This window comes from Astatotilapia calliptera, chromosome 15 (genome assembly GCF_964374335.1).
Source record: "Astatotilapia calliptera chromosome 15, fAstCal68.1, whole genome shotgun sequence".
Classification (NCBI taxonomy): domain Eukaryota; kingdom Metazoa; phylum Chordata; class Actinopteri; order Cichliformes; family Cichlidae; genus Astatotilapia; species Astatotilapia calliptera.
In genome coordinates, this window is record NC_137436.1 from 23,639,482 (window position 1) to 23,659,590 (window position 20,109).

A 20,109-nucleotide genomic window follows, 5' to 3' on the forward strand; every position below is an offset into this window, starting at 1 on the left:
GCCGACTCCCTACCAGTGGTAGTGGGGTTGTATATGAGTGGATTTGGAGAAATAGGCCGCAGATAGCGTCCCACAGATGAGATTTGCTCTTCTAACGGGCCGTGCAGATTGCCATTACTCATGCCTGACAAGCTGGCCGTCTGATGTTCCCACACCGGCCTATTTTAACAACATAAGCTGCTGTCAGTGGAAAACCATGCATCTGCAAAATAAAAAAAACCCCAAATTGTGTATAGCCCTGAATGCAGAAAATGAGTGCCCATTACCTCGTCTGCAGCCATGTACAACATTTCTGAAATAACACAGCCGGATTTTAACCAAGCCCAGAGGTCAGAAAACTCATTCAGTCCAGCAGTGTCCGTAAAAATGCTCAAATCAGGGAGGAAAAGACATTAAAGTTACTTTTATGCATTATTTTTTTCCTGCTGCAGCACTAATAGCCCCTGGCTGCTGCTGTACTGAGGGTTTCAATAAGTCAGACAGACAAGATAAACTCCCTCTCTGCTGACCCGGGGTCAACATTTTTGAGTTAAATATGGCTATGGTTAAATATGATGTGAAAAGGTGATGGGAAACTGGCAGAATTTAAAGAGAAGCATGATTATTTGACAACTTTGTGAATATAGTAATAGGTTAGAAGAAGCAGGAATGCAAGCAATATCTATTTCTCAGACAGGAGCTACAAAGTGCTTACACACATACACGGCATATAAGCTTACTGTAGGACAAAGAGCAAAACAGCAATTTTACAAAAGTAAAAGAGGAAACATGGAAGTAAAACCACTACATAATGAATCCTGTTCATTACCATCACATTTAACCTTTACTGCTGAATTAAAGGCACATTTCTTTTAGGAAGTTTATTTTGATCAGATGCAGCGTGATCGTGTCGAGCTACAGAGGGCTGACTGAACTAAATTCGTTTCTCAGTGTCCAGGCTTTTGTGGTAAAAATAGTCCTGGCATGAAAAACCAGATGCAGGACCGTGTGAATGAAGAAAAGACTCCTCGTGGACATGAAGGAACGTTTCCAATTTAAACATGTTACGCAACAGCTTACACTGGAAGTCGAAACAGCAATGACGCCTAAAAGATCCTTAAGTTGGCTCCAAACTACTTAACAGACCTGACACATGGAACATGGAAAATCGACATATGCTACAGTATAATTTTCCAAGTTTGCAGAGTGTAGATCGATAATAACACAGACAGGGTCAGTGTGTGGGTTTTTCCTTGCCTACCTTTAGGGTAGTACGCCCTCTTCAACCCATCCTGCTGCATCCTGGACCTGCGCTCCTCTGCAGCGCTACTCAGCCTTGGGCTGTGCTCGCCGTGGCCGCGATGATGATGGTGGTGGTGATCCCGACGGGGCATCGCGTGCTCCGAGGCCATCCGGTCCCTCATGACCTTTGCCCTCTCCGATTCCAGTGCGATGGCCTTCTCCAGCAGCGACAGGTTTCCCTTGGCCATGTCGAAGGTCTCATCCGAGCGGTCGGAGGCCACAGATGTGGTGTCCTCGTCGCCCTCCTGGCTGCAGCTGGTCGGGTAGCCTCGGGACGCCGGGCTCAGCTGCTCCTCCAGCTTCATTAAGTTCACCATGTCGGAGTAGCTGCGCTCCAGAGACCGGGGCTCGTCTTGTGCACCCTGCTGGCAGCTGTCATACCTGAATGTTTGAAGTCAAGATGCGAATATGTGGAAAGGTTATCAAAAGGATGTTTTATATTTCCTAACTTATTCAACTAAATGAACTTGAATGAAGGGTCACAATTTTGCCAGTTCAGCTGTATTCTACAAAAAGGTTTATTACAGTTTTGATTTATTAAAAAAACTTTCTGAAATAATTTAGGAACTGTTGTTGTTGGAGCTACCTTGAAGTTTAAGAAGCAAGGCTACCTATACAATGTATGCTCAACAGTCAAAGTAAAAAATGTTATCAAATATTAAAAAGGATAAAGTTATGTTTTAAAAGTAGATCCTGCAACCTTACAAATGAAACCTGTAATTGAATGTTTAATAATTATAAAAATGTAATACTTAATAGGTTTGTGAAAGTACATTTTCACATTTAAAAAGGACTAATATAAAGATAAATCAAAGGTCTTCTGACCGTGCCCACAAAAAACTGATTAAGATGTCTGACCTCCCCTTCAAGGCTGTCTCTTTGTGCACCTCTGGACCATGCAGAGCATTATATTCAGAATGAGCACCTGCAGATGCACGTTTCATACTTCACTGTCTGACTTCTGTATCACCTTGAGTTTTATTTTGCAGATCATCATTATAAATGAGAGCCGGTGTGAGGCTATAGCTCAGAATGCAAACAGCGATTTTCATTTTTCAGTATAGCATAGTCTGAAATTTTGGAGGAGTAGTGCTTTAGTTTGCTTTATCCTACACACCCAAAACCCAAGCTACCCACAAGCTCCCTGTGGTTTGTCCTTTGCATCATAATGGAATTAAACTTAAAAGTTCGCATTTAGAGTCAGTGGAGGACAAGCAGCATGACAGCTGCAAGGGCAAAGAATTAAAGGAATACAGGAAGAGATCCAGAAATGCACAGGAGGACAGCCTTCAAGGGGGAGACAGGCCAAACTGAAAACAAAACATTTTTTCCATTGCACTGTTTATGCAAATCCTCACACTTCATGCATTACTGATAGTAAATGGTTAATAAACTGGTTCTTTTATGGCGTTTTTCTACTGTGAGCACTCAGAGCACTTTATGCAACTTGCCTCATTCACCCAGTGATGGAAGCACTTTTATCTATGCTTTCTTTGCTAGTGATATCTCTGTCCCGCCATTCATGAACAGAAACACGCATCAGAAGGACTACAAGTTTTAGTTTGCCGTTGGCTATGGAAGAAAAGAAGAGTGCCCTCTACCCTTTCCATGCGTGCATGCTTGCATAAGAACTACTGCGTTACTGCTGTATTAAGTACCATCAGTACCATCTATGTAGTTTTGAAAAGCTACCTACTATGTTTTTCCTCGTTTACTTGTAGATGCTCATGTTAAACATGACCAAAGGTTTCAATAATGAGGTCAACATATTTCAAAGGCAGACAGAGGTAATGCGCATATTATTTTAATCTTAAAATCATATCTGTGAACTCTTAAGAGATTATCTACCTGTTCAGGTGGTGCACCCCCTGGTGGTCTGCTGGATTTTGGAGTTGGTGGTGGAGAACGTGGTGGACAGGACGATCAGACGGCTGAGTCTCACTCAGCTTCCGGGCCAGATCAAAGCACTGATTCCTCAGACACTCTAGGCTACTGAGACACACCTCCTCCTCGCTCTCCTCAGTCTGACCCCTGACTCCCATGCCGGGCCGCCCGTTTGTATGGCTGCCGTCGTTCACCATGGTGTCTTCGGGGTAGCCGTCTTCAGGCAGCATGGCGCCGTGACCCTGCGCCAGAAGCTTCAGGGAGTCCACCGTCTCCCTGACCACATCGCTGTCCAAGTCCACGCTCAGCTCACCCTTCCTCTCGCCCTGCTCGCTGCCGTCGTCCTCTTCGTCATCGTCGTCTTCCCCGGCGCTGTTGGAGGAGTTGCTGTTCATCTCGGACTCGGTCATGGCCTGGTAGGCAGCATCCTCGGCGATCTTGCCAAGGTTGAGAAGTGACTTGGCAACCAGCTCGTCGTAGTTCTCGTACTCCTCTCCGGTCCCGTTACCGGCGCTGATGGTACAGCTGTTGTTGTTGTTGTCGTCCTTCTGAATTGGAATGAGCTTTGATTGTCCACCGGGTTTGTAGTGGTTCTCTGCAATCAGGAAAGCAAGAAACAAATCCCTTTGTCTTGATACTGTTCAGGAATCTCACAATGCAGCCAAGAAACGTTTCCCGCAATAACCCACGCTATACGCAACATAAACAGCAGGTAATTTGTGAAAAATGTGAGGGAAAGTGATTTGTTTTGCAGGTAACACAACTATCAGTCCATTTATAGAATCAAAATCCTGCAGATGAAGTGGAAATGAAACCCTTATCCTCTAATCATGTCAGCAGTGCTGATGAACTCTTTTTTTCCCCCTGTTATATTCTCGCCTGTATTATCTTCATCCCTCCCAATTATGATCCACTGTTTACTCACAAAAAACATACAACCCAGAGCGGTGCGCGGCAGTGTCGCTCTCTCCGATAAGCCTCGCTGTTGATTTTGGGGACAGAGGCGGCGAATGAGAGCAGAGAAATTGAAAAGGGAGGCGTGTGAGGTGCTCCGATTCAGGAGCCATAAATATCCTCAGGAGGAGAAACCGAGGCAGAGCACATGTGACACGTCCGCCGAGACGAGGAGGCAAACGAGGAGGGGAGGGAGGGAGTTAATAACTCAGCAGAGCTCCTCTCCCATTTATTCGTGAGGCACTGTCAGAAGCGATTGAGGACACGGGGGGTGTTTGGGGGGAGAGAAGGAAGCGAGGTGGGAGGGAGAGCGCAGAGCATCTGGTCTACCAAACCCTCCTCAGCAGCACTCATCACTTAGTCCTCTCCTTCTGCAAACCGCATGCAAAAGTGGACATCAGCGCGACACAGAACAAGACCTGAATATCTGCGACATTGCTGCGTTCATCCATCTGTTAATTCGACAGCTTTTTGGCATCTTTACGTGTTGTAGGTTGGAAAAGTTCCACGAATCTGCACAAACACGGTGGCCCCGTCACGGATCGAGCTGCAGTGCTCGCAGAATATCTGGCACACAACACTGAAGGCATGTCCCGGCCAGAAGCACCGGTTTCATGAAAAGTGCAACAACAACAAATGTTTACAGCATTTGTTTAGCAAGCCCATGTGTTCTTTCTGTTGCTTTGTTCTAAGCTTAGTTATAATGTTGAGCCTGTCTTTTCCTTCCATGTGCTCTCTGGGTTTTTCTACCTTTTTTTTTAACTTACTTCCTGTTTTATTTTAAAGGTTCTCCTTCTTTGCCTTCTCCTTTGTTCCTTCTCCTATAATCATTATAATCTTGACTTCACCTGTGTCTTACTGTCTTTCACTCCCCTGTATGTGTCTTTAGTCTGCAGCTTGTCAGTCTTTGTCTACTCGACATCTGAATCAGTTCTTGCAGTTTTTGATTAATACAAAAAGTTGCTCTTCCCCTAACTGCAAATTTTTATTCTTTTGTCTTTTAATTTCTTTTATCTGCATTGTCTCGTTTTGCTTGTTTTACACCAAGGCCTTTTGTATGCTATGTAAAGCAATTTGAATTTCCCTGTTGTTGAAATGTGCTATACTGATAAACCATGCATCAGCAGTGGTTCAGTTATTCACTACAGTACTTTTTCATTTAACCACCTGCCACTCCACCTTGATTTTCAGTTCACTTTATGAATTTAACTGCTAGCATGACACTGTTGTACATTCCTTTTTTAAAAATGACTCAAGTGTTGATTATTCTCCAACCCTATTTCCAAAGGTGTAAGGACGAAGTGTTAAAATAAAGAGAGAAAGTCGTGATTTGAAAATCATTTAAGTCCTATATTTAATTGAAAAGAGCACAAGGACAACCCATCAGCTGTTGAATGTGAAAAAGTTCACAGCGTTTTTACAAATATAAACTCATTTTGTCATTTTGAAACAGGCAATGTGTTTTATAGAGGTTGGAACAAAGGACTGGAAAAGCGGTGTAATACTAAAAGGATTTTAGTATTACACAGGATTTTTGAGTTTGGGATTTTGAATTCTTTTTGTGTTTTTATGATCAGTTTGGTTCTTGACTTTCATGTATTTTTGAATTTTTATTTGTATTTGAGTTTAACTATTCCTCAAGGTTTGATTTCTCTCTTTTACTAGTCTCGACAGTTTCCTAGGTGTTATTTATAATTTGTGGATTTTGTACGTTTTCTGTGTGTTAGGTGTTTGTGTTAGTTATAGACTTTCTCCTTGAGTATTCTTCTCTCCTCCTCTGTGTCTTCCCACTTCTCTGATTACCCTTAGAGTCTATATAGACATGTCTACACTCTGTTGGTTGTCTGTTTGTTCCGTGATCTAGTCTTTGTCCACATTTGCTATTCATGGATTTAAGCCTGTGGACTTTTGTGGACTTTTGCATTCAACCTAAAAAAATTCACTTTTAGTTATTTTAACTGTGTCCTGTATTGTGTCCTGTACTATTACCTGAAATTTTAACAAATTCTCTAGAATTTTGGAAATTTTATCACATAATGTACTCAAGGCTTTTAAAAGATTCAGAGGATCAAAAATCACTGTGTGGCAATGCTGTAGTTTTTGAATGGCCGCGACCTTCAGACCATTTGGCAGTTAGGCAGTCTCGACCCGTCACTAAATGGAAACATTTGGCAGATTGTGAAATGAAAAACACAACAATGAAGGCCTCAAACTGATGAACAGCTGAAGTCATACATTAGGCTACGTGGCTGCTGAAACAATAAACTCTTCTTCCTGATTGGAGCTCCAGATCCTGAAAAGCAACTCGTTTAATCTGCATGAACCAAAGCAAAACTATGACGTGGCTCGTGTCCTTCATCTTTTTCTCATCCAAGCAACTAAAGTAACAAACCGCACACTCACCCTGTTGACGACGCTGCTCTTCCTCTTCCTCTTCTTCCTCGTCTTCCTCTCCCTCATCATCTTGCTCCTCCTCGTCATAGCCGTCTTCCTCCTCTTCCTCATCCATCCCGTCTTCCTCTTCCTCCACCTGCTCACCCTCCATTGCTGTATCTGTTCTCTCCACCTCTATCTCCTCTTCTTCCTCTTCCTCCTCCTCTTCTTCTCCCTGCTCCTCGTTGTCCTCCGAGAACTCGTCTTCCACCTCGCCATCTTCTTCTTCTTCATCTCCTTCCCTCTCCCCTTCATCCTCCTCCTCGTCCTCTTCAACTACCTCCCCTTGCTCCTTCCCCTCCTGCCCCACCTCCATGGCTTCGTTCCCATAGCTGCCATAGCTGCCCGCATCCTCCTCCAACTCACCCGGGCAGGAGGTGAGGAAGGGCCTCCTCTTGGCAGCCGGTTCCAGCGGTTGTTTTTCCAGAGCCTTCCTCTTCTTGGCCAGCGGGCAGCCGTAGATGCTGAGATGGGACAGAGGGCACACACATGATCAGTAACCATCTTTGCTCTCCTATTTACTCTTTGATCGTTTGCCCTTTTGCTGCAAACTGCAACAGATTCAGAGGATAAATAAGTTTAAAAACAGCCAAATCTGACAAACACATTTGATCCTGCTGAGCCAGAACACATACCGGCACTTAGCCATAATCAGCTCAGTTTGGCCAGAGAGAGCGCTCGTATTTGGCCTCTCATACCAATGAAGCAGGTAAACTTCCAAATTTACCATGAAATATGAATCCAGAAGAGTAATACCGATCATACTGTAAATGAAGGGGACGGGGTGCAGGAGGCAGGTGTGTTATTTATAATTAATACCACCTGATTTCCTCTTAGAGAAATTTAAGAGTAATTCTTAACATTCTTGTTTGTGCCTCTTGCCTTTTTGTCAGAAGCGTTTGTTTTACAAGTATGACCTCTGTCTGACTTCGTATTTTTGTTACTCAGCCAGTGTTCATGGGTCTGGTGGACCCGCTAGAGTTTTGGCTTTCCAAATTAACACTATCAAACAATTTTATGTTAAATTACTCAACAGATGTTTACTTCATCCCAATTACAAGACATATGAACAGCAAACATGGTTAATTTTTTCCCTTTACCTTTGTTAGATCACATTTATGAATTAATGTGCTTCTCGTTTTTCTTTTATATAAAATGTTATAAATAAATCAGTTATAATCAAGTGGAGTGAGTGGAAAGACACAACACATTTACACGTGAAAAAATAATTAATTGTTTAATTTTTCTTTTGAAAAAAACTGAACACGGGTCTCACAGACCCGAACACCATACAAGGGTTAAAGACAGTTTAACTGTGCACATAAGATGTTTACAAGTATAACAGGCAAAACCCAACTATATTTATGTGCTTCCTCAAAATCAAAAGCTTTTGACCATATTAATTATTGTAAATTATTGACTAAGTTACAAGAGCACGGGCTCATATCTGGAAAGGATGTTAAATATTACTGGTATCCTTATCAAACTCTGTGAGTCCAGGGTGGCAGGAGTAAAAAGCAGGGTTTGAAAAGGTGGGACCTTGTTCTGTTCAGTTGGTATGATGAACTTTCTAAAACATTAAAGAAGCAGAACACTGAATGTATGAATGCAGAGAGCATTATTAATCATATGATGCATGCTGATCATTTGTCTCCTTATAGTGGCAGCTGCAGCAGCTGCTCAAGTTGTGGATGTCGACGTGTGATACTGAGTTCAAATCTAAGCGTCCCGTAATATTGATCGCTTTGACCACATTGTTCCCTCATTCTGTTTCAATATCAAGTTTTAAATGTGGTAACTAAAGTCAGATATTAAAGTCACATGATCAGGAATGTTCTGTTATATATGTGTAGCATATAGCTTGATGCACAAGCTTCAAAGATGGGCAAGTGCAACTCAGATACCTGTGATGAGTAATGTTCCTACCTTTCACACTGTGCTGAGAAACTTTAGGTATAAATTTATGTCTCAATTAATTCCTTTTTATAATGTGCTTCTAAACAAAACAGAAACATTCCTCTAGCATCTCAAAAAAACAGGAACCACTGCTTACTTGTGCTGTTGTTACTGATGATTGCTGTTTTGTCTTTTGGATTGAAATTGATTATACGTAGGGGGCTGGGCTATATCATACCGTTCACGGTAATACCGGTGTAATTTTGGGCAACGATAGGAAAATGAAATATCACGATAGAATATGGGTAAAACGCGCATGTGCAGTGCCTTTGTTTACATACACACATGGCGGCGATGCAGAATGAGAAGGGCGTAAGCGGATCGTTGATTGAAACGGATGAACCAGAATTGGTTTGTAAAAAAGCTGCAACTTCAGGGGTGTGGAACTGGTTTGGCTTTCGTCCGTCAGATACACAACAAAGCACTATTTTTGGTAGAGCATGCTAGCGGGCCGTCGTTATTACCGTGTTGTTTGGAAAATACGGCACACTTAAAAATCAATCCTTTGATTCTTCTGAAAATCGACAGTGCCCCTTATAATCCGTGTGCCTCATGTATGAATTCTGGTTGTGTTTACTGACCTCGAAACGATTGCGTGGCGCTCGAAAATCTGTCAAATGTTTCAGTACGACTTTGCTAAGCTACGAAGCCGCACTGCTTGATGGATTGTCAGCACATTACGGCTACCGTAGGCAGGAGCCTGGCGGAGTGATACGTACTGTGCTTCAACATAATATTACCGTATTGTGCGTGTATAACCGCTTTTTAAGTTTTGTGGATATTAAACATGGTTATGCTGAGGATATGTCGGCCAATTTCCACTGGAAATGCCTTTTGGTTAAACTGTCAGCAAGGAATTTGCACTGTTACGTTTTTATATAACTTTAATGCACATAAAAAAAAGCTGCTTGTTTAAGTGAAAATACATTGATGAGGGTTTTTTTGCACTAATAAAGTTGTGGAGTTGTAAAGTATTTTGTCTAGTGTCAATTATATCGTCAGTTATCGCAAATTTTCAAATGTATATCGTGATAAATATTTTTGGTCATATCGCCCTGCTCTAATTATACGTCTACTGTAAAGTTTCGTCCGCTTTATGCGTCTTGCATTTGGATCCTTCCTCCTCTCTCTGAAATCTGTGATGGAGGCTTTTCACACATTTCTGCTCCCGTGAGATAACATATGACTGAATGAATGAGTTCTTTGTGTTTTGGCCTTGAAGAGTTGCTGTCTGCAATAGCACACACCTCCTTCATCCCCTTCCTGACAATACACTGCGTTGGTTTTTGTTGTGAACCTCTCCACAGACAAATTATACATGCGTGTACAGTAGGCATGAACACATCCGCACAGTATTTAGGAAAAGCTATTATCACAAAAAGTTATTATACTGTCGATAACAAGTGAGCGCAAACAAAAACATTCAAAAAAAGTAGAAAACAATTTTAATAAAATGTTTAGTGTTTGTTAGTAAGGTGAACAGCACGAGGAGTCTTCAGGTGAATGTTTTAACACACTGAGCAACATACCAACATTTACTTCGTTCCAAGACCTTTTCAAAGGATATAGTATTAAAATATATATATAAATATATGCTGTTAAAAACGTATTGCCATCTCACTCATTTTACCAAATCTTCCCCACATGTCACATTACAGTGTGAAGTCAGATTTTCCCTGAAAACTGTTTCTTTTTAGCTCAAACAAGCAGAGAAACCAAGAGTGTGATGTGTGCAGACATTGTGAGGGTCATGAGTGTGAATGGCTTTGTGTGCACCAGGTTCAAAGGTCAAAGAGCTGTGACTCCCACTGCTGTGTGCTCATGTGTTAAGACACTGGAGTGGATTTCCTCTCGCTGAGGCCCAGAATCTGCTGCGAGAAAAAAAAAACCCAAACAAAGCTTATTCAAGCGGGGCCTCAATTACGCAAATCCCATAATAGTCATTAACTGTTGGGAAAATTCTGCTTTAATTGCTCCAAAACAGTGAGCACAATTATACACGGCTTTAATGTGGATTTTAGGAAATCAATTAGTCCATTTCCATATGAAAGAGCTTATTTTATGTTTGGAGGGCGAGATGGAGGAGGTGGCTGTGTCTTTCTGACAAAAACCGCTGCGTGTTTTTTGCACAAACCTGCACAAAAGACTTTCTTCTTTTAATTTCACCGGCTCAACAACAATGTAGGAAAGTGCCTATTGGCGTTGGTCTATATTACTGAACTCACTGCTAAATCATTGCCCATGAAGAAACCGTCCCAGGAATTTTCTGAGATCATTCTGAAACCTTCCTAAAGCAGTGAAGTGCAAGCAGCTCATTAAGAGAGTTTCTTAACCTAGAAAGAACACATCTGTAGTGTTCCTGTGATCCCTCTGCATTTTCCAAAGGGATGATTTGAAGCCTAGAATTTAGGTTTTGTTGCTACCGAAGCCAAAAAATCCCAGTTTGAGAAATGAGGGATCGTGCGTGGGTGATGCAAACAAGCAGCAACTGCTACAACAACAAAAATCTACCCCTCCTTAAGCATATTTATCTCCCTAATGATAAAAATAACAACAATAAATGTGACATTTCATATCTTCTTCCTCTACTTGGCGGTTCCCTTTAGAGTTCACCACAGACCCCTAAAGAAAGCGGCAACCCAGCCACAGCGGGCAACAAGCCGCTTCCCAAGCCGGGATAAATGGTGAGGGTCAGGTAGGGAAGGGCAGCTGAGCAACATGCGAATCACAAAGAAAGAATCAAAGAATGACGCTAAATATGTGTAACATTTATTATATTCAGGCAAAGTTTCTAAAACAGTTTTTAATTTTTAACCTTTCTTGATTGAAATGGTTCAAAACCCAGGTGCTAGGCTTTTCACTGTACTGTCAAAAAATAGGTATAGTAAAAGTCCATTTTTGGCCCTACAGATACAAACACACAAACTCTGTAGGGCTAAATATTGGCCCTCAAGTTACCATATGAACCTTTTTTGAGGGTCAAGTAACTAAATATGTACTCTATGTAGTAAAAGGTACATAGATCCTAGATTTTAGAGTGATACATTTAAAGACATGCATGAACAAATTATAAGTTATATAAGTTTAATTCTATTTTAGTCTTGTACATTGGCAGCAAGGTGCAGAATTGAGATCTTTTTCAGCAAATAGGCTTCAGGTTCAGCTCGTTCCGTTCTTCTTCTTGTTTCCCCCCACAGTCAAATGACATGCATGTTAGGGTAAGTGGCGACAGTAAGACTAAAACATTGCAGCACAAATGGCAATTTTAAGTGTGTGAATAATAATAATAATAATAATAATAATAATAATAATAATAATAATAATGGGTACACCCCTACCACCACCAAGAATGTCAGATTTTGAAGTTTTGGGGGTTTTTTTAATATCATTTTTTGTACCATAATATTAAGGTTGTACAAAATCTGTCACCACAGGTACACAACAAGGGTACAAAAAAGTACTTATGAGAAGTCATACTTTAAATGGATAAGTAACACAGTGATGATATTACAGATGTACTGACTATACGTTCTGCTTCCAGGTCTCTTAGGTCATCCTCCCACCAACATTTCTCAGTCCTCATCTCTCCAAAGTGGCCATGCTTTCTCTGTGCTTGCCCCCAGGCTCTGCAATAGTCTGCATACAGTCCACATAAAGTCCAGTCCAGGTGTTAAAAATGCTAAATTAGGTCTTAAAAGCCATCTATTTTTACTTAGTTCATGTTACTCTGTTAAGTTACTGGACTCTGTTTACATTTAACTTACATTTAGTAAGTTACACTGTTAAAAAACAAAAAAAACAAATGCTTGTAATTTTCTTCTAACAAAGGTTTTCCTAAATGGTACAATTAAATGTGTGGTTAAAATGTATAGAAGAATAGATAAATAAATGAAATACTGTAAATTTCTTTATCTTAAAACAGTTCACTGAACTGTAGTTTTAAAGATTTCTTTTACTTTACACTTAGTTACATATAACAATTCTCTTTTTTTCTTTTTGCTTTGAAATGCACATAAACTACTGTTCAGAAAAGAAAAGAAAGAAACTTACCGGGACATATTTGTACCGATTTTGTTTTATAGTGTATTCCTTTATTTACGCTATTTGCCACCATGTTTTTGTGGCTTTTACATTTTGTGGTTGTCATGTTTCTCTTGTCGTTTCTTTCAAAGTCTTTAGCACTAGCTATTCGGTGCTGTCACTATCTATTCTGTATGCTTCTTTTGTACAATCAGCTGGAAAGCATTTTGGGTTAACTCCTGCTGTTTTGCAAAACAGCTACACAAATAAAAGTGACTTTGTTTGACTTGACTACATATATTTTGTTTCTCAAGCAGGAGTAAGTAGCTTCCTATTATCTTATAATCTGAAGAACAAGAAGTAAATCTGTTATGCTAAAAGAAACATTCAGAAGTGACCAAATGAGTGTACAAAATTGCTGAAAATAGACCTGAGTGACATCAATCATCTGATTAAAGCAGATAAAATCCATAAATGGTGTAGTGACACACATTTGTAGCTTGCAAAACTCTTAGCACATTGTAGTGCGTCTGTCTGCTACACTTCCTAGCTGAATGAAAATACGAGGCCAAGAGTCAGTCAGACAGTTTTTGAAGGAATCAGCCTCATTAGGCGATAATGAGCTCATTTTATCACAAGCAGTCTATTAAAAAATGGGTTTGTTTACTTCTTTGCTTTTCTGTCTCTTTTCATCTGGCAACATGAATAAAGACATTTGAAACAGTCCCACATGCAAACACTGTTTTCTACCAAATTGAGTCAGAGTCATGCTAGTTCTGAAACATCTCACCAGTAGTATGCTTATTAGCATTAACACAACAGATGCAGTCTGTCTCTGCTGGCACAGGTTTCTGATGCACTGACCTCAGACCAGTGTACATAACCTTAACCCAATGCTCTCCAATCTGCGGTCTGTTTATATGAGCTGCCAGAACGGTCTGAAACTCAAACTCTGACGGTGGAAAAACAAAACAGGCAGCTGAATCTGAATCTCCTGCTGTAGCTTCAGCCAATTTTTCCTCTCAAAAAGCTGACAAAGAGGGAAAATCTGTAGAGGTAGGTGTGTACCGTCAGCCTGTCCTTAAAAGCACCATGAAAATGCCAAATCCAATCTTTCTGAAAGTACACAAGAACGTGACCTGTCCCTTTTTCCTTTTGTTACATTCAGGGAAACTTTGAATAAATGTTTCAACAATACATGTTTTAAAGCATCCTCTGCCGTAACTGATGTTCAACAGTGAAGCCTGAGCTTGACTTTGTATTGGCCATATCCAAAGTTACCCAGATATATGATGTTTCTAATTTCAGAGATATTGTGGAAATGCAACAAAACAGTCTTACATATTTGTTTAATATGTGTATTGAAGGACATACCTGGTCAGAAACGACACCAAGGTTCCTCACAGTTTTACTGAAGGTAATGTTATCCAGAGCAAGCATCTTGTTAGACACCATATTTCTAAGATTTTTAGGACCGAGTACAATAACCTCAGTTTTATCTGAATTTAGAAGCAGGAAATTAAGGGTCATCCAGGTCTTTATGTCTTTAAGCCATTCCTGCAGTTTAACTAATTGGTTTGTGTTATCTGGCTTCATGGATAGATAGAGTTGGGTGTCATCTGCAAAGCAATGAAAATGTATAATGTTATAATGCTATTAGCTAAGGGATCCATTCGCATGAATAAAATGGAGTCTATTGGATAGATATGATGCAAACCACTAAACCACTAATAAAGCATGCTCTAATCACTGTAATAAAATATTATTGTCAACAGCATAAAACACTGAACTCAGGGCTTTTAGGACTGTTCATGAAATGTGATGAATTCTGAATCAACTGCCGTCAGTTGGCTGTTGTATGACTGCTGATTTTTTTTAGATAGATGTCTGTAGATTGGTCTACAATTAAATAAGATGCCTGAGTCATGTGACAGCTTTTCAAGTAATGGTTTAATTACCATCATTTTAAAAGTTAATATAGCTTAATATACAGATGAATCTATGTCTAGTCTGCAAGAAATTATGTATAAAATTGCATCATTATATTTCATTATATATAATCACTGATTTGGGAAATAAAAGGCATCTATTATTTTATTCTTTATTTACTAAATGCTTTGCATAAATATTTCAACAACATTGGATTTTTTTTAAAACTCAGATTTGAGTGTAGAAGGAGAACAGAGCGAGCACAGTGATTAAAAGCTGCTCATTCACCACAAACCACTGCAGTGAATATTCCTTCAAGATGACACGCGCACACATGCAAACACGCTTCTCCTCAAATGATCCCTTCGTCTTTTACCTTATAGGCTGTCAGGCTGCCAACTTTCCTTCCTGCCTGTGCATGTGTGCAAGTGTGACCTCGGCCACCTTGCTGTCTCCCGCCAATTAAAATTCCAGTGGTAATTAAAGCAGATCAGAAACGAGGGAACACTGCAGACAAGGGCGAGAGACTACGCATGGTAATTACGGGGAGGAAAAGAGAGCGAGAGAGAGAGGGAACAAGAGAGGGTGGGTTTACACACTACATTTTTTCTTCATTCTAAACTGGTGTGCTGCAGTCTTGAAGCATTATGATTGAATACATACTGTGGGCTGAATCACTTAATAATTTATTGGTTATCTATATGAGGATCTGGATCTTGGTGCAGTTTAGAATATCCAACATCAGATATTGTTTTTATAAAATAAAGAATGCAACGCAACAGCGAACTCTACACAGTGTTGCATGACAGCTTATCCATTACTGTGTCTAAGTGGACACTCTGTGTGTTTTTTGGACAGCCAGAGTCCATTACTGCCTCTGTGACACAAACTGCAGTCCATTTATGTGGCTATGAGGACAAGTGGAGGTGCCTAACAAAGACACCCACATATTTATCATCATTTCTATGAGGACTTCTGTAGATTATCAATTGTTTACAGGGCATTATTTTTCTGTATGGAAAGGAACAGTGTATTCTGGTCTCTTAAAGTTACACCTGATATTCCTTTTTGTCTCAGTGTCTTTTTAATGGCCAGCAGGTGGCGATTTGCAAATAGAGGTAACATTGTGTAGCAGTCTGTGAGAAAAAATTGATAGTTTGCTCTTGATTATGTATTTAATTAAACACCTTTCTGAGGAGTTTATGTCTCAATCTCTAGTTTAATGTCTTATTAAATTCCTCATGTTATTCACTGTCTAAGTTTCTGCCCTATTTAAAGTCAAATAGACATTAAAGGGTTCGCTTTAGGATTTAACTCTCATGCCATCGAGTTGCTATAGCAAATGAACATGCAGTGTTGTTTTCGAAGCAGTAAAATAAAATGCCAATGGCCAAAAAGCTCAGAATGGGAAGACTCAAACAAAAGCTGGAGTGCTTTATATTGTCTGTGTGTGACAACTAGCAGTTGTCTTTAAGCACACCTTGAATTTACACATTTTTATATCTACATCACGATCAATGACTAGATGGCTGAAAATTCAAAATATTTTCCATTATTCGATTTAGAGAGTATTCTCATTCAGCTCTTAAACCTCTGATCCACCAAAGTAATGCAGGTACACAGTCTTGAAATGGATTCATGCAAAACTGGCCAATAAAACGCTGAATCTGTCAAAATCAATTCATCAATAAATAACAGATGGATCCAACAAGATTCTGCTTGCCATAATTTTCTTCAAACTAAACCTGCTGGTTCCCGAGGCACCAAGGGAGAACTGGGCTCCAACCAGCATTGACACCAAGTGTTGGTGTGAAACAAGTACAAGAGTCACTTTTTTTCCACTGAGGACACCTGTGAGGGATTTACTGTCTCTACATGAACACGCTGACTTACCAAAGTAACAAAGAGAGTCCGTTTATTTCAGTTTACCCTGCAGTCAGTCTATCTGAGCTTAAAGCATCAGCGTTAGCTTCAGTTTAATCGTACACCTGTCAGCAAAATCAGAAATCATTATAACATGACTGCGGTTCATTTATTATTAAACATTGCTAAGGTGAGACTAACAGTTATATATTTTCCCCATTAAGAGGATAAATTATTGTTTATTAAAATCAGCTTTCCATTTGCTATTACTTATGTTAATAAACCGGCAGCTGTGTGATAATTATATCCAAGCATGTGTGGGATTAGTGCCCTCAGCTCTGGTGCCAGAGGTGACAGAGGAGATCTATAAGAGACTGGGTGGTGACAGTGATACAAGGAGTTGGTGGGGGGGAGGTGGTGTGGGCGACACAATGTTCACATCGTATACTAGCAGTTGCCATGGGAGACAGGCTGCATCCCTCCTGGTCCTCATACTGCAGCATCCGCACAGTGCTGTCGCCATGGTGACATCCTCCAGAGAGAAAGCGAGAGAGGTAAAGAGAGAGAGAAAGAGAGGTAGGGGAAGGAGGGAGAATCAGAAGCATGGAGAAAGGGAGAGAGACAGTGACTCTGAACCTGACTGTCTCCTCCCCAAACTCATTCAGCAGCACTGAAAGCACTAACTGCATCTCTGCCTCAAGGAGTTATTGATCCCAGCAGAACAATAGGGAGAAATAGGGAGAAATTGTGAATGGATCCTCAAAGCAGGAGGTTGGGTTTGGGGAATAAGACGAGACAAAGGGATAAAGCTTACTGCCAACAAATCCCATATAAACACACAAAATCTTCCACATGGGAAACTCAAACTGCACATAAACAGCACACTAATGTAACACATTGTGGTATGTAGTATTCTCTAGAGTGATATACACTCCAGGGTTTCTCATGCACACTGTACTTGGACAGGTTTCTTAGGGTTTGTTTGTTTTTTGTCAGCCACCAAAGTAAAATTTGCAATTCATTTGTATTTTTATCTGTTATGACGACTGAAGGATTGGTGGACAATACCATTATTCTTATTTTGAAATTCAGTCCCTCACGAATCAGCAACCTGTCTTGCACAAGAACACCACTCACTTTTTCACATTCAATGTAATTCGGCTGTCTCAAGTCCCATTTTATGCCCACCATCTTGAACTGCAGCTGGAAACAGCAGCCCTTGTTCTTTTGAGATGCGCTGTGAGCTGGAGGTCCACTCAAACCAAAACCTGAAGCAGCTGGAGAGCTGCTGCCACTGCTTTGTAACTAAGCAAGGCTGCAAAGCAGAACAAGGACTGCCATCGCCTACTGCAGTCCAGCACTGTACTGGAGTCTGTCCATGAGATAAGAAAATTATATATAATATTATTGACTGATTTAAATAATAAAATGTTGGTTCTTTTCTTATTGCTACTGCCAAAAAAATCCAATCTAATTTTCTTGACAGAACATAGTAGACTGTATACAAAGATGGCCAAATCCTCTGGATCTGCAAAGTCAAGACAATATAGCAGTACCACAAGCTGCAGTTTTTCCAGTGGCTAATAGGGGGTGAGGTTTCTGGTTCCAAATAAAAGGCAGACCTTTGGTAAATGAAGCTTATGCTCACATGGTTTAAGGTTTGAGTAAAAAGAAAATGATGACAATGGGAATATTATCTCATTTTCTAACTAAAAAGACGGTTGTTTTGTACATTGCAATCCCATTTAGAGTCAAATTAACAATAAAGCATAAAACATGACTGCCACTTCTGCCCCGACTTCACTTTTCAGACCCAGAAACTACATGCAGCCTTTATTTGCAGCGCATGTCACACACTCAGGATCATCACAAAAAAGAGTGCAATGTTATTGAACAGTCTTTAATTACATAGAGAAAAAAACAGTGAAATAAAATAAATAAATAAATAAATAAATATTTTCCCTTTCACTGAACTACCTGAATCACTGTGCTGAACTACCAGCAAGCAACAGCAAAACAGAGTTAATCTAGTTTAAATGCATCGACATCGCAACTCCTTAAGCCTGAATAAACACTTTGAGTAACAGTAAAACCAGAGTAATGAAAAAGGATGTAAGGGCAATACTACAGCAAATCCCATCTTTGTCGTCTCACCAACATGAAACCGTTAATAAACAGGTGTGCATTTCCTATATTGACACTCTTTCCCCCCCGTTTGACTCTTTCTTCGCCCAACACTGAAATTCCCGAGCTTCCTCTGTGCCCTTCGCTGCGCCATCCGTCTGCCCTGCCAGCGATTCACCATCATGCCCTCCTCATTATCTCTTTGTTACCACGGGCTTTATCGAAATGCTGTCCTTAGCTGTGCACCCTCTGCATGCCGCCCTCCCCCACGCACACACAGACCAACCACCTACACTTAAAAAAGATATTTTATGCTTATTTTGGACATACTCCAATGAAATCCAAGTGCTTGGATTTCATAATAAATTTCTCTCTCTCTATATATATATAATATGCATATAATCTCTATATATACATTTATTATGAATACACACACACACATACATATATGTATATATGTATATCTATATATATATATATATTCTCATATTCAGATTTCAAATAGATCTTCTTTGAGGGAAAACCTCTGTGATCCATGTCTACTTCAGTGGAGATACAGCAGACTTGCTTTGATATATATTTCACCTGGTTTTTATAATTCATACGTGTTCTACCAGGATTTGTGCAGAAAAAGTTTGGTGGTTTCATGTTGTTTCACTTCTATGTTTGTGCATACATAACTTCCTCAGGTTTGTTTTTTGTCTTTTTTTGGCAAGAAAAAAAAGTTTTTAATGCTTTTTTTAAATTTTAGAGCTCCTCTAATTATGTTGGTAATTCACTATTTCCAGAGGTGATAGAGATCTGAGGCACAAACCATCTGTCCTACAGCCCGAGTGATGTGACCTGAGGACTTCGCAGCGCCACACTCCACCAGATTGGGGTTTTTTTTCTATCTGCAGCCTCGTGACAGAGGGACGAATTTACTGAGATGAAGGCTGTGACCTGCCGATCGAGGAGGTCTGAAACCGTGACATGAGCCCATTTAATGTTGGTAGGATTCGTTTTCTCAGCTGCTGAGTGAGACGTTTGAAGCCTGTGAGCCACCGCCAAGAAAAGTCTGCAACTTTTTTGTTATTCTTTTTCACTTTTCTCTCCATTTTATCTGTTCAAATCCTGTATTGTCATATTTCACAATATACACAATTTGTATCCATTATTTTACTTAAGTACATGAATACAGAAAGAAAGAAGGGGCAACGGCATAGAAACAGAAAGATACAAAGAAGGCAACAACCATGTCTTACAACTTCAAACATCGCCAATAAAAATCCATCCCAAAGATCTGCTGAGGTTTTCAATACCATTATGATCTCTTGCCAACATGTTTTTTTTAATATAATATCATTTCTAACGTAGCTTCTATGTTTGAGGAGGAAGTGTCTTTCCTTAGTCATAGGGTCAACGATTCCAACTGATCGAGAAAGTGGCCAAGATTGACTGGAATGTATAAATATTCCTGCTTTGCATTTCGAGCATTTGTCGCTGGACATCAAGTGTAAGCAAGCCCAATCTTGTCTGATCTCAGATGGGAGACCATTGGGAAATACCAGGAGCTATAAGGTTGGGGGCAGCTAGAGCAGGTCAGCTACTAATCAGAAAATTGGTGGTTCAATCCCTGGCAAGATACTAAACCCCAATTTTCCCCCCATGTGTGTGAATGAGGCA

The 20,109-nt window shown here is 40.2% G+C and overlaps 1 protein-coding gene across 7 annotated transcripts in view; it reads right to left on the reverse strand.

The window, feature by feature from the left end:
- myt1la (myelin transcription factor 1-like, a) overlaps positions 1-20,109 on the reverse strand; it is a 94,311-nt gene that overhangs the window by 37,634 nt on the left and 36,568 nt on the right. For all 7 annotated transcript variants that reach the window (XM_026143553.2, XM_026143556.2, XM_026143554.2 and 4 more), the window contains exons 6-8: positions 6,523-7,016; positions 3,130-3,760; positions 1,241-1,662 (exon numbers count right to left, since the gene is read on the reverse strand). In XM_026143553.2, coding sequence (XP_025999338.1) covers positions 1,241-1,662; positions 3,130-3,760; positions 6,523-7,016 — 1,547 coding nt within the window. The remainder of the gene's footprint in view (positions 1-1,240; positions 1,663-3,129; positions 3,761-6,522; positions 7,017-20,109) is intronic.